The sequence below is a fragment of the Falco cherrug genome, chromosome 4 (genome assembly GCF_023634085.1).
Source record: "Falco cherrug isolate bFalChe1 chromosome 4, bFalChe1.pri, whole genome shotgun sequence".
NCBI lineage: Eukaryota > Metazoa > Chordata > Aves > Falconiformes > Falconidae > Falco > Falco cherrug.
In genome coordinates this window covers 106,572,758-106,587,742 of record NC_073700.1, presented here as the reverse complement: position 1 = coordinate 106,587,742, position 14,985 = coordinate 106,572,758, and the positions used below count along the sequence as shown (strand labels likewise).

The window sequence follows — 14,985 nt, the reverse complement described above, 5'->3', positions numbered from 1 at the left end:
CAATTTATTTTAAGCTGTATAATTCTGTGGCAGATGTGGGCAGAGAAAGATTGACATGCATTAAAAATATTGCCAAACTCAGCATTGTCTTAGCGAGGCGAACGTTATAGACTGTAAAGAAGACAGCTGATATTCATTTTACAGATTACATGTGGTATTATATATCTCACCATCTGTAAGATGCAAGGAGTTAATTCTATTTCTAATCTAAGTCTGATGTCTGATTAGTTTAAATATCTTTGAATTAGTGGAATGATGCTTTGAGTATCAGGTCTTCTGTCAAGAGGTTTTAATGAGTATCAAGTCAGACGATTAAGGTAGAATGATTCAATAGTAAGCATGGAAGCTTCAGATGTCAAGTTAACAAAGTGAAAGCTATTCCAGTAAAATAAGCAACATCAGTTGAGAGTTCAAAGGAAAGCATGGTTTCAGAGGAGTAAGCAGCTTCATTAAACTCTATTAATGATCCCTGTAGATAAATTCTGCATTTAAATTAATGTCTTGCTTCTAGAGAAAGCAGTATTACTGAGCTTGAACCAGTGATGCAAAGAGATTTACATGAGCTGAACATCTGTGATTCCCTGACTACTGATCTCCTAAATAAGATATTTTTTTTAGAATTACATTAGTTGTAGATTTAGTAGTTCACTTCCCCCCCCCCCCCCCCCTCTGTAAAAGACAGCTGTTTGAATTAAATTCATTCTTTATCCTTACAGGGTCTTCATTCTGGTGCCTACTGGATATTGTCCCTATAAAGAATGAAAAAGGAGATGTAGTACTCTTTCTGGCCTCTTTCAAAGATATAACAGACACAAAAGTGAAGATTGCTGCAGAAGACAAAAAGGAAGGTTTGTGTGAATTGCAACACTATTGATAAGAACCAACACTGATAACTTTTTGGGAGTCACACTTTCGTGAACACTCTCTCATGTAACCTTTTCAGTATATAGACCTCCTAGCTTTCCAAAGAAGAAATTAACATATGACATGGAAGGACAAATAATCTATCGAAGTTCTTATTTGTAATTTTTAAAATTTACATATTGCTCCACATTCTGTAAAAACAGAATCCAGGAGACAGAATAATTTGTCCTCAAAATTAAATTTGTTTTAATGTGCCATGATTTAATTTATGTACTTTCTGGATTTTCAGAGGTACATTTTGGAAAAGTTAGACCTTTTCAAACATCCCTTCTGTGAATCTGATTTCAGCATGGCTGAGAAATGAATGAATGCATTTTTTTCATGATTTTCCATGAGCAGAACATACAACTTTAGAAATCATTTTGCGTATTGAGAAGCATGACTATTCTTATGTCATCTAATTGTCATTACATATGAATATTACAATATGAAATTATAAGATTTATTATGTCTTTAGGAATATCCATTAGCAAAATAAATACATTCTTGCTTTTATTTGCTTCTGAAACAAAATAATGTGAAGTTTCTTTCATGAATTTGGAAAAAGATTCTGTTATGCTAATGATTCACAGCTGCCACAAATTGATTTTGGCTGTATAGTGTGGCCAAGTTTTGCTAAATTCTGCTAACACAAAGCAAAGACAGTGTGGGGAGATATAGGTTATGCAGTCAGCATTGACCTATGTTGCATATCAAAGGCAGTGAACTTATTCCAGGTTTACATTTTGTAAAGGTATGGTGAACCAAGACTTTAAGTTTGCAATTTTAAAGTGTCAAAGGAACTGTCTAGGAAAAGTTTATCTATAGACAGAAAGAGTAGCTTTCAAAATTCTGTAAAAATTTCATTACTGTTGAATTTTCCAATCTACTACTGCTCTCGGATTTATTTAATTTTTTTCCACCCGTGATAGCTATTTGATCTCTGCATATCTTAGAAACAAGGTATATATGGCCTTAGTAGTCCTTTTCTCCTTACCAGTTTCTGAAGTAGGGGAACAATAATATTGACGTTTTTTTCTGATTTTAAATACTAGCTTTCTAATAAAATAGTTATATTTCAGTTACAAAGAAGCATCATTCATCATTCTTTTACAACATTTTAATACTTTAAATCAGAAAATATTATGCTTCCCAGTGCTGCTGAATATTCATAAATCAACATTTATGCTCGCAATGTCTGCCTTTTCTGTGCATTTGGACAAATAATTTCACCTTTGTCTTATTTTCCAAACCTTCAATAATGGAAGGGATTTTTTTCATCCTTCAGTTTTTGCATTGAACGTATTTGAGAATTTCCAAGCTTCCAGACTGAAGCAAGGCTTTGAAGTAGTACACAATTATATTTTGCAGCTTTTCCTTACATCCAGTTTCAACCTAGATGTTTCAACTTTACCTAGAATTAAAATAGTTAATATGTAAAATGTATTTTATCTAGTTTCTCCTTAAACATCAGAAAACCTTACTCTTATGAAAGCTTTAGGATAGTAATTTATTAAAACATCATATGAGGGGCCACGCAGAAGAGAGGTTGCCAGATCTGTGTTTGAAAGGCTAATGATTTACCTTATGAGAGATACAAATTTTCAGGATACACTCAGTGAGAAATCACTCTGGTATGCCAGTGACGACATGAAATGGATATATCACTGATTACTTGTAAAATGACAGTTATTGTTTATCTGATTAACATTTTATAGATGTATGCTTATTTTAGAATGGATTAAAATGATCTTCAGCTTTTGATGTGCCCTCATGTCAAATTGTACATCTAAGCAGGTTTTAACTCATGTTTGTTGTTGCACATTTAAAAATTAATACTTCTCCTACTGTGTACTGACACAGGAATGCACTTAGCAGAGCTGCATTACACCAGCAAACGCCCATTCAATTATTATAAGCTTATCAATATTGACATCTGGCTGCCTTTTGTGATGTATTCTTTAAAGCACTATCCTGAAACTTGGTTGTTCCTTCCCTTTATACTCATTTTAAAACCATGGTAGTCATTTTATGCTATGGTGATATTTGTTTGCATCATGGCAACAGAAAATAACACTTTGTGTGGGGCTTTGCCAAATACACTATTTTATATAATGTAGCAAGATAAGAAAGAGGATTTAACCACTTATTCAAAATATTTACAAACAATTCCAGCATTTTAATTTTATATAAATCTACATGGATATATAAAAATAAATTTAATGTTAAGTTAGCTCTTTAAGTAACATTCAAATTCTTTCTGTGCAGAGTGATTCACTAGTCCTCAAGTGGTGAACATCGTCTCATCATTGTCAGAAAAGAATTCCCAGTACAATCTATGCAACCAGTTCAGTATCTGAAATTTCAGAATGTTTAATTTCTAGAATTGGTTCTTCTTTACTTAGACTACAACTATTATCAGGAATGTAGGATGCACCTTGTATTAACAGAAAATTAAGCTTGCATTTTTTTTGAAAGGTATTGAAGATCTTTTTAAAGCTCAGTAATTAACATCCTTTGCAAAGCAATTGATATATGTTGCCGGATATTATTTCCACAGATAATATTGCTAAAAAGATAAATTTACTTTTTAAAAGATTACTGAGTTTGCCCTTTCAAAAATCAGATAACTTGTAAACTTGGAGTTGAAAACCATCTCTTTCTATAAGATAATTGACATTATATGTAGGTTTTTATTACCTTTTTGGCATATCTCTTGTGGTTTGATTGTGTATGGGAGAACTTAGATACAGACTTGCTCAGTGTGAAACTCTGCCCATGCAATGCTGTTTTTTGATTTGGTCCATCTCTCCTCTGTTCTGCCAAGAACAGACTTCTACAATTTGTATGGTGTATGAATAGTCACATTCCAAGCCCCTTTAATTTTTAAACTCCTTAGAAAGCTTATCTAACAAAATTCCTTCATGTTCCTTTTCTCCTGAGTCTACCCTTGGACCCCCGGCATTCTGCCAACACTCTGTGGTAATACACTCTCATGGGTTGCACCTCCAAAAGTCTTCTCCAGACTTCCTCATGTCCTTCCTACCTTTGGTACCATCTGTTTCTTCTGTAAAATCTTGTTCTCCTTGTACTTCCACAATGACACCTTCTTGAACCTTGTCTTCTGATTTTATGGCCTTTCTTTTATTTTGGTTTGTCTTTACTTTTTCAGACCTCAGGAGCTGACACTCTTTGATTTTCTGCAGGCATTTTCTTACCTATTTTATGTCTTCTGTTCACACAACTTCAGTTGCTCCTTTGTGCCAATGCACCTTGCAAAAGTCCACTTTTTGTCTCATTTCCCTTTACCCAGCCCAAATGTCAGATGTCGTCTCTGACCTTTTCTTTTGAATGTCTCATTTTAAATAGAAATCTAACAGATTCTTTTTCTGTTGTTGTTCTGTATAAAATTTTCCAGTGAAATCAGCCCTGTCAGCCCATGGGAAGAGCAGACTTTGTTCTAAGACTTTCATGTAAGAAAAAGGCAAAAACACATGCCTGAGAAGTTCAGCAGTAAAGTGCTGTGACAGTCAGCAAGTGTGACATGGCTTCTTTGCTGTGGTTGGGTTTCTGTTTTTTTAAGTTAATTTACCATCCTTCTCCCCCATCCCTTCACCCCTTCTAATTGCAACGCTCTTAGAGACCTCAACTTGTCAATAGCGATAATTCACTTTCAGCAATATGTTTCCCCTACCTGCAAGTTTATTGTAGAAATATGGTCTGCTTTCCATCTGCTTAAGAATACCTATAATCATTTACTGTTGTAAAAATGAATGAAGTTAAACAGTATTTGCCATAACACCAATGCCCCAGTCATAACACTGCTGAGCAGCGTCCAGTTGGACTTCACGCTGTGGGTCACAGCCCTCTGAGCCCAGCAGTTCAGCCAGTTGTCAGTCCACCTCACCGCTTCCACACTTGTTTGTTGGTCGTCATCTCCTCCCCATACTGTTCCTAGTTTGAAGGCCCCCTTGCCAGGGTGGCCTGCCTGTTGGCAAAGATGCTTTTGACTTGGTAATAATGTGGATTAAAAGCTGGCCTACCCCCTTTCCCACCACAGATTAAACTAAGCTGCAAGTGTTAATGGTTTAACTGGTTAGCTTTTCCTGGCTTCTTATCAATCATTAGGTCTATAAGAATTTTGAAGAAAACAGATTTATTTTGATTATGCATCATTTGTTGCAGGGAGAGGTTGTTTTTTCCAGTGTACCAGAAATGAAATACCATGTGACAAATACTTTGCATTCCAGATTTTTATGTAAAAAATATCTGTTGGGGGCAGGGATGGGCTCTTCTTCTAAAGAATTCTGCGGCATGCACTTTGATTTATTCTGCTTAATTACTGTCTCAGCTACTTCGTGATTGCTTAAGCTACAGCAGTGAATATTCAGGGAACAATTTTTCATTTTCAAGGTCCTCACACCTGTCAGGAGGCAGGATATTGAAGGAGGATGTACAGTCACCTAGATGTAAGGTATTCAAAGCAGATAAAGTTGTTTCAGGATGCATGGGGCACCATCCTGTCAATGGAGGAGGTGGGATAAAAGCACAGTTTACTTCAACTTTCTTACTGCCCAAAGGAAGAACGTATCGGGGAAGCCTTTATTCCGCAATGACTCAGTTACATCTTTTCTAGCTTGACTTTCCTCCTGGCTGATCATCAAAGTACGAAGGGTCTGTGTCTTTTCTGCCTTCAGTAAAGAGAAACTGATTTCCTCCTGGTTGGTGCATGTGAGTGTAAATACTTAGGTGACAAAAATAGAGCTGCCTTTCTACTCCCTGTTCTGCAGATAACATGTGAGCTCATAGATGCTCTCCCTCTCCTCTTTCCACCTTCTTATGCAAACAAATAAGTTGTATTTGAGACTTGAGCCTTTAGAGATGTATCATTCTTTATGGACATTGCTATAGCTTTTTACGAAGTGTTAAATGTGAGTGGCAGTTCCCTTCCAGCAACTCTCAGAGAGGCACAGGGTATGTTTTGGAAGTAAGGTGAAAGTGTCCTTCGTGGTATATGTGGAGTGAAGATGAGAAAAAGAAAAGCAAACTGATTCTTGAGCAAATGCAGAGGAGCGGACTGTATTCTGGAATATCCTGGAATGGTGAGAGAATATATGCATTAGCAGCCAAATAGCTCATTGACTCACCAGTTCCTAGATAATTCATGCAATCACCTCTAGATTTTCCGTAGAAACCAAGTTATCAAACTGGGGGTGGGGCAGGGGGTGTTTGTTTTGTTTTGTTGTTCATTTTAGTGCTTTTCTTTTTGTTGTACTAGGTTGATGGCAGACTTAGTGGAAAATATCTTCAGATTTTCCATTTAAAGTTTGTTAGCTCAACCAGGTAAGACTGACAGCAGAAAGCATGGAAGAAACAGGGAATATGTTTAGTATGTGCTTTGCCAGTTAGAAGAGCTCTTCAGAGCTGCATGTGTGGTAGGTGTTTTTTTTAGGTTTTTTTAGGGTTAGGAGAAGGGGGTTTTGAGGAGGTAAAGGGTTTGTAAATACTTTTTTACTTACAATACTTGCTTATGCAAATAAGACATTTATAATTAAATGTCTTATTTTTATGGAAAAAATTGAAAAGGAAGAAATGTTTTTAAAGTCTTTTACAGGCCTAGATACAGCCTGGTGTCTTACATTTTATTAATTAAAAGACCATGAGGACTCGAATGTGTATTTTATATGTACCCTGTGTTCAGAAACACAAAAAAAGGGACTTGGACCATTTCCAAAATTCATCTGTAATTGCACTTATACTGAATGTAGTTCATGCTGTAGCTCCTTGGAGAAACCCTGAGGTCATATAAAGACTTAGCAAATAAGATCTATTACAGGTGAGTTTTGCCTAGCTGTAGCAAAGGCGGTTTTACAACTACCAACCATCCATACCTTGTCTAAATAAAGTTGTACAAGTTTTACTTTATGACCAGTCACTTGCATAGTCTGAAAATCTTATTCCTTGAGAGACAATCAGAGATACTTTCTGGGTGTTTCAAAGACCACATGAAACATATACACAGACATTATAGGGTTTTTAACTTATATATGCATTAGCTCTTTAAAATATTTGTTTTAAAAAGCAACACACACACACATGTTTTAACTCTGGACCAGTTTCATGGACCACAAAACATTTTTATAGCTGACTGATATGGTTCTGAATTGTAGATAAAGACATCAAGAAAAACAGTGTTCATTTTCAAAGGACTTGCTTTCATTACAAGATAGAAATTATTTGGGTGGATATATTCCTATTTTCACTTAAGTGAACAAGGTTATACTCTACTGTCAACTTCTGTAAAAAGCTTTTTTTTTAATACATAATTTCTGCAAAGATCAATGATTTTGAAATTATAACTTGCCTCAAATATTCTGGAAGACAAATTATCAGTAAATAAAGTATATGTATGATTGATGTAATTGAATTAAAGGAAAAAGAAAACCTTTAGGTTCATTGAGATTACATCCTTAAATATTACATTCTTGCACAGAAAGACAGACGTCAACATTTGCTAAGTCAATGAAAAATTTCTCAGTGGCTTAACTAGAAATATTTACAGTCTAGGGTTTTTTTTTAATATTTCAAATATTCTTTGTATTATTAAAATTATGTTTTTGTTTATAATGATAAATTAGTATATCAATTTGCCATGAACCAAGATTCACTGTGGGAAATACAACTTTTTCCAGGAAATAAGTCATATCAAAAAAACAGCTGAAAGAATAAGTGATGACCTAGCTGTAAATTCAGCACTACATTTTGTTCTGTAAGAACTACATATGACCACTCCAGTTTAATCAGTAGACATGTTTCAGTTTTGCTGGCATAATAAAAATGTCAGTTTTTCCATTTGTGAGACAATTCTTGCTAACTGTGCAGTAATAAGCTGGTAAATAAACTATTTTTACAAAACTATGAAATGGCTATTTTTGAGTTGGAATATTTTGTTTTATTATAAGAGATTCTATAAATTTTTAGGTAAAACCTGGGAAAAGGCAGTAGTATTAATTCACCTTCAAAGTTGCTCTGCTAAATCTTGGTCTGTTAGAAGTAGTTGAAGAAAGGTGTGTCTACTTGGATATTTTTTTTCAATTCTGAATCTTATGAGATAGGCCCAAAAACTGGTATTTAAAAAGGAAGATTGATTTATTTATTTAGGAGTGTACACCCATCATTCACCAAAATGGAGGTGGAGAAAGATCCTTTCTTTCGATCTTCCTGTGTCTTTCCCCCCCTACCTGTTTTTTCTTAAAGATGAAAGAATCAGCAGCCCAAAATGTGATTAAGGATTTATCTTATAAGCGTACTACTGTTGAAAGGTCTTTCTGATCCAGTAGTAGTAATGTATACTATTGCTTCTTTTTTCTGCCCGTTCAAAGCTGAATTTTCTCTGAAGGCACCATACTAAAATGACAAAAATCATAGAATTGATTCTGTGTATAACTGGTCTCTTTAAAAAAAAATATTCTTTAATAGCTTTTCAGCTGGTATATGTGTTAAGTACACCTTATTGAATCAGTTAATCATTTAACAGAATAAAAAAGGTGGCTAGAGGCTAGCCTGGATCCACCATACAGCCACCAGTTCTACGAATACTTGGTGGCTGTTGACAGAAAGAATGTGTCATGCAAGGAACAGACCTCCTGCAGCCTATTGCCTATGGCAGTGCTTTTATTCTGTCATTAATACCAAAGCGGGCTTTTATCAGTTTTTTCTTTATTGACAACTGCTGGTGTCCTGTCCCCTAAAAAATAATATCTGAAAATTAGCTAAAGGTTTTAAAAAGAAAATTTGATACCAGCCTTCCATACAATCTGGTTTTGAAGGGGTTTTGTGTTCATTCAGAATGCTTTTGTATTGCTTTGCGCTGGTTGTCTCCTTTGGAATTTCCTTGTTGGGTTTTTTTTGTTTTTCTTTTTTAAGGACTGCCTGTGAAATGTATTTTGCATTAATGATACTGAATGTGATTAAGTACCATCGCGTTTCCTGTAGACATCATTGTATTTATTTTACATTATGTGGACTATTTGTGGGTGTCTGCAAAGATCACGCTTTGTCCTGTGCTTTTCCTTACCTTATGGTGCAAGTGATGAGGGTTTCTCAAGATTTGTATTAGAAGGACAAAAAAAACCTTGATTGCACTTCTTACAGGAAGCCTTTTGTAGATAGAGTTGTAAGATTAATAAATGATGGATAAATTCTTTAATAAATGGTTCATTGAACCAAGGATCAACAAGGAATAGCTCGGTGCTTATAAGATATCCCAGGCAACATCTCACGGTGCAATTGGGCCCATTAGCTGTGATGACACCCTGGAGAAATACACAGGAAAAGTAATGGGGGAGGTTTATTTTGTCTGATTTCAGAATAAAACAGTGAGAGAGAGGTCACGCAGGTATGTGAATATGTCGCCCCCACTCTGTGTTTTGAGGAGGGAAGGGTCTAACCAGCAGTGGTTTGAAGTCACAGCGTTAGCCTGGTTACTATGCCTCTTCAGAGTGCTCCAGCGTGCTCGTGGAGCAGCACTGTAGATCTCTTAAAATGTGTCTGTGTCTGGATGCTTCTTAGCAGTGAAGAAAGTCCATTTGTCCTGTTCCACCTTTTTTTTTGTTTTTGAAAAGGAAATTGAATTCATACATTCACAAGGATATTATTTCTATGATAAATTTTCTTAGATGGGTGCTGGCATTTCCTGCTGTTTCCTCTCATGATTTACTTCAGCTTTGTAAACAATTAAATAAATAAAAATGTCCTTAGCTACTCTGCCAGCTTATCCAATCCTCTGAGTAAAATGTTAATAGAATAGAAATTTTCTCTATTTATTCCTCACACTTGCTCATGGATCTCAAAAGAGCTAAGAACAAGTAATCTCATTATTTTATGCAAACTTGTTTGTAAATGTATGCATTATACTATTAAATAAGCCTTAAAAATGTATTTTTTCCAGATAGCAGGTGCTATAGGGTTGACTGTCCCTGTAAGTCTGGAGTCATCCCATTGTAGCTTGCTGTTTTTCTTAGAACTCTTTCTTTCAAAGTGTTTAAAGATAGCTATATCTATCCTATCATTCATATTTTTGCCATTTGCATCTTTGTGGACAGTCAGGTTTGCAGCATCTCATGTCTTGAGATGGTCACGCTTATGTTATTTGAAGAGGATAATAAATGTGTCTGAATCAACCTTACCCTAAGCCTAACAGCCCCACCTGGCAGGCAAAGAGGACAGGAGTGGCAATCAGGTAGCTGGGGCTGGAACGTAAGCTTGCATGTGGAGCTAATGTGGCTGTGAAGATGCAAAAAAAGCAGCTAATGGTTATGGTCTTGTCCCTAGAGGTACACTATCTTATCAATGGCTACTGTACTCCTAGGAGTGAACAACATTGCAGAAATACTACTAAGAGGTCCAAGTTTGCAGCCTCGCAGCCTTTCAGATAGCTCTGTCACATTGGTGAATGTAAATAAAGTTACTGAGGTGTGCATGTGTTTCTAGGACTAAACCCTCAGATTACTTCACCTCCCCCCTCTCTACTTCATTCACACGTTGTCAGTATGTTGTGTTCTGGGCTGAATTTGAGATGCTGGTTGCTTTTATTAATTCCCTGACTTTATGTTTGCTTAGGTATAAAAACAGAGAAATCTCTTGGATTTTCCTGTGTAATATGAATTAAATGCTAGATACCAATCTTTCTCTTTTGTGTCCGTGCATGCCTGCATGGAGAATTTCCTGTGGCCATGATCTCTGTCCAGGCTGGGAGATAATTCCGTGCGAGGGCATGTTGGGCATTTCATCACACCAGAGGGAAATCTAGGTAGTGTTCTGGTTAATGCATATTTTTTTGTGATAATGCATAACCTGAGGAAAAAGTGAAGGCAGTTCTTTCAAAGGGATACAAATTAATGCTGTGAAAATGAGGAAAAATACCAAGGCTGAGCTATTTTTTGTCAACTTTTCTGGCCAGAGAAAATTAGCTTATTTCAGTATCTGGAAAGAGAGATATTTCATGGTCTCATGCCACAGCTTGCCTGCTACGGAGTGAGCATAATGCTTCTGGGTCACATCAGAGTTACTCAGTGCAGACAGCTTGAGTCCGCTATACAAGAAAGTTATGGTGGTTCTGCTCATATGTGCTGGATTTACCTTCCAAGGGAGTTCCTATAGCTGCACAGTTACAGCCAGGCATCCGTAGAACCAGACAGGGTGGTACTGGGCTGCAGCCTGCTTGTGCCTGGGGGAGAGCTACCAGGCCCATAAGCTGGTTCTGTCACCCTGTCAGCGGTCCTGAGAAGGAGGACCCCTGGGAGCTGCCAGGCTGCAATGGGCTCCTTTGGCCGTATGTTGATCACTCCTCCAGGTCCGGCTCTGCCTCAGGAAGGACTTGTGGTGCCTTTCGTTTGTTACCACCCGAAATTCATGACTGAAAGAACAGTATGAGCCCTGTCTCCCATTTGATGATTGAACACTTTATTTCACATTTCAAGGATTTAAATGTATCATACTTTATCTGGGGAATGAGAACATCCTAAACCATTATAAAGTATTCTGGACTGTATCTAATGCTATGCTGATGTGCTCTGAAGGAGAGCAGACATAGACGTGGTTTTCATCTGGTCACTAAAGCTGAGTTTACAATTCTGTTGCATTTCTAGGGCAGCGTATACCTAGCAGAGCTTATCAGAAGTTGTTGAGTTTTATTTTTCTGATTTATACCTAGGGAGCAGATTTTTTTTTTTTTTTGGGGGGGGGGGCTGAGGTGCCAAAGGGACAAGGACAACCCCCCCCCCCCAAAAAAAAAAAAAAAAAAAAAAAAAGGAAAGAGTTATGCCTGCACTTTCTATTAACTTCAAGTAGAAGTTTGATGTTCCATGTTCTTATATGAACACAAACAGAAAAGTCAACAGTTACAAGTGTCTGACTGTGCTTTTTTTGCTGCAACCTTCCCTTACAAGATTGTAAGAAGTCTTAAACTGTTATGAGACTGTTAAGATTGACAAAGAGGTGGTGGTGTTACTTTTCTTAGAAAAGGATTCTGATATTCTCATGTGTCATGGTTGTGGTGCTATACCTAACCTCATTTGAAAGAAAAAACCACACAGAGGGACAGCAAGAAGAGTTAAAAAGCATCCTACCACCTTTCTGATCAAAGGGGATTTCAGACTAAATTGCAAAGCAACCTTTTTTTAAGAGCCAGGGGGGCAGAGAGGGCTGTGATTAGAGTCACGCAGGAAGGGGTGTGTAGAAGCACCAGGAAACAGAGCCCAAAATCTGAGATTTTTTCAGAACCACAATTTCTCGCAGTATTTGGGGAGATGAGAAATTCTTTTGATTTTAAGCCCAGAGTAAAAACAGAACAGCTGTATTTAAAATTACTTTCTGCTTATGGTTGAATTTACTATTGTATCTTTTTGCTAATAACAGTCATGGAAAGACAAAAGCAAGTCTGTTGGGTACCTAATTTTTTTTTAAGAACCAGAAAGGAACAGCTGGGTTTTTATAAAAAAATGAATTGTCTCCTTCAGAATAGTGATCTGTGAACTGAGCATGACATGAAAAGAATGAAGTTTACAGACACAGTCGCACAAATTCAAAGGCACACCAGGTGAGTAACGTAGTTTACTAAGGATCAGGATTGCTTCTTATCCTAAAGGCACTGGGAAGATCAGAAAGCAGATTTCACAAATGTTATTCACTGATTTATGTTATAAGCTAAACACATGCTTCAGTGATGGCAGTGTCTGATGGCATCTTATCTGCACAGCAACTCATATTTTTTTCACTGCTAAAATCTTTACCATTTCTGTTTAAGAAGAAACATATTATTACTTCATAATGAATATCACACTTTCCTTTTTTATCTGTGCTTCGCTGTCTCTAAGAGTTGAGTGACTTCCAGTGTTAACGTAGAGGTAGCATTAATCCTTTGCAAGTAGTGGAATCAGCGTGTGATGGAAGTTACTTACTGTGCAAATATGGAACTAGTATGATTCTAAGTGCCATATCAAGCCCCACAGCCTTAACAGGTTGGTTAATACAGAATTCTTAGTGTCTGGAATGCTAAATCGATGTAGGAGAGATGGGATCCATCTAAAGCAAAACATTATCAGGCCGATGGAACATAAAATCTAAAGTCTTAGGAGGAACTTTTCATTTAAAGAGTAGACAGAAAACCAAAAAATCAGTGTCAATAAATAAATAGGAAAAAAGAAACATCTTTAACTGAATATGTGTACATAGACTGTCTCCATAGTAATTATTGCTATTCTGGAAAGAGATGGAGTTATTCACAGCTTTCAGCTCAGTGCTCAGCATGTAAGAAAAAGGCAAATCTGAGGTTATGAGTTATTATAAAAACCCTGATGACATTATTACGCTATTGTATCAGGCAATTTTGTATCCATATCTTGACCATTGCACATTATTCTGGAAAAGGAGCTATTAAAAGGGTATCTTTAAAAAGACTGGGAGATCTAGGAAGGGTAAAGAGAAGGCCTTTGAGATGGATCAGAGGTAGAGCTCCACTTCCACACACGAAGAGCCTTGTATTGCTGGGGATGATGAAAGTGCTCAGAAACTCCACCTGAAAGTGCCTGCCTTCTGCAACTTGGTTCAGTGTGGGTGTCTCAATACATCACATCACCTAGGCTGTTATATCTACCACCTACCAGGATGGACTTTCTTGTGTTTTTTAGGCTAAGGACATGAACAGGTATTAGATTTGACACAGGATGAGGATGAAGCCTTTAGCTAGCCTTGAAAAGGCTGGCCAGAGATTTGGGAAAGGTATTTGCCCGCTTTCACAGTCTGCCTCATAGCAGATCTGAAGCATATTTTATTGACTACTTTGGAAGGTAGTAAACTGAATGTCCTCACCCAACATAGCAGTTTAGCTTGAGAAAGGGAAGAAAGAGAGACCTATAAATAATTTTAAAGTTTCAACATCATATGACAAAAACAGACTACTACAGCTGTCCAGTACTACAGTGGAGACTCAGTTCAGTAGACCCAAATTCATTTTTACTCAGAGAAAAGCACTTTGCTTTCACCCAGAATTTAAGAACACTTTTAAAATCTGGTTTGTTTTAAATGGTTCATTAGGAAATTATTTTTTTTTAAAAAAAAAAGAAGTTAATTTAGTTGAGTGTTTTCTGAAATAGTTCCTTTTCCTTTACCTTTCTTCGTTGTAGCTGGCACCTGTCTCTGTTATAGCTCTTTAAACTGTCTGCGGACACCCAGGCTGGAGGTGGGGAGGTATGGGGCTTCTCCACCTGTCTCCTCCAGCTTTCAATTAGCTATTCGGTTTTGCAGTGCAATGTTTTTTCCATCCTTCTTTTTTTTTTTCTTTTTTTATTCCCTGCCCTACTCCCCCCAACATGTAAAAAATCCTCAACTGGAGAGGGCTCTTGCATAAATTACATTAAACATTCTTCAGTTAGAAGTTTGGAAAGTTTAACTTCCTACACTTTTTGTTATATATGGTTTTGAGTTGTAGCCAAAAATACATCAGCCTTCTATAATTCAATTTTTTCTTGTTTTTCTAGGCAGGATTGAAGATGTAGCTATTTTTTTTATTGTTAATTTCTGGCTCTGCTAATTGGGTTTTTATTCTCCACCCCACCCCCACCCCTCTTAATTTGTATGCATTGAATTGACTTTAATTAAAACTGTTTGACAGACAGCTTCTTCCTTTATTCCTGTAATTCCTTTTTTCTTAATCCTGACACACCACAAAATGTCTGCTTTCATTTACTCTGGCATCAATTCACTGTAATTCCATCAGAGTCACAGGAGTTACATTGAATTCACTACTGTATAAGCAGGAACAAAATTTGATCTTATGATTGACAATTACAGACATCTGAATGGAGGAAAAAGCCACAAATTTTTCCAGTGTTCAGTCTGTAGTCTTGATGAATTTCATGTCACCAAGGAATGTGTAAAGTGATTATGTCAGTAACCATGTGGCAGGGAAAGAAATCTAAACATATGAATATGAGAAATGGATATTACTAATGAACAAGATAGCAAATTAGCATATTCTGACATAACAGAATCATAGTACAAGTCAGCTTCCTTGTAAGAAGT

General features: G+C 36.6%; 1 protein-coding gene across 3 annotated transcripts in view; it reads left to right on the top strand.

Annotated features, from left to right (window-relative positions):
• The window catches only part of KCNH8 (potassium voltage-gated channel subfamily H member 8), a 195,882-nt gene that overhangs the window by 77,544 nt on the left and 103,353 nt on the right, over nt 1-14,985 (top strand). For all 3 annotated transcript variants that reach the window (XM_005441818.3, XM_027809082.2, XM_027809083.2), the window contains exon 3: nt 717-848. In XM_005441818.3, the coding sequence (XP_005441875.1) occupies nt 717-848 (132 nt within the window). The remainder of the gene's footprint in view (nt 1-716; nt 849-14,985) is intronic.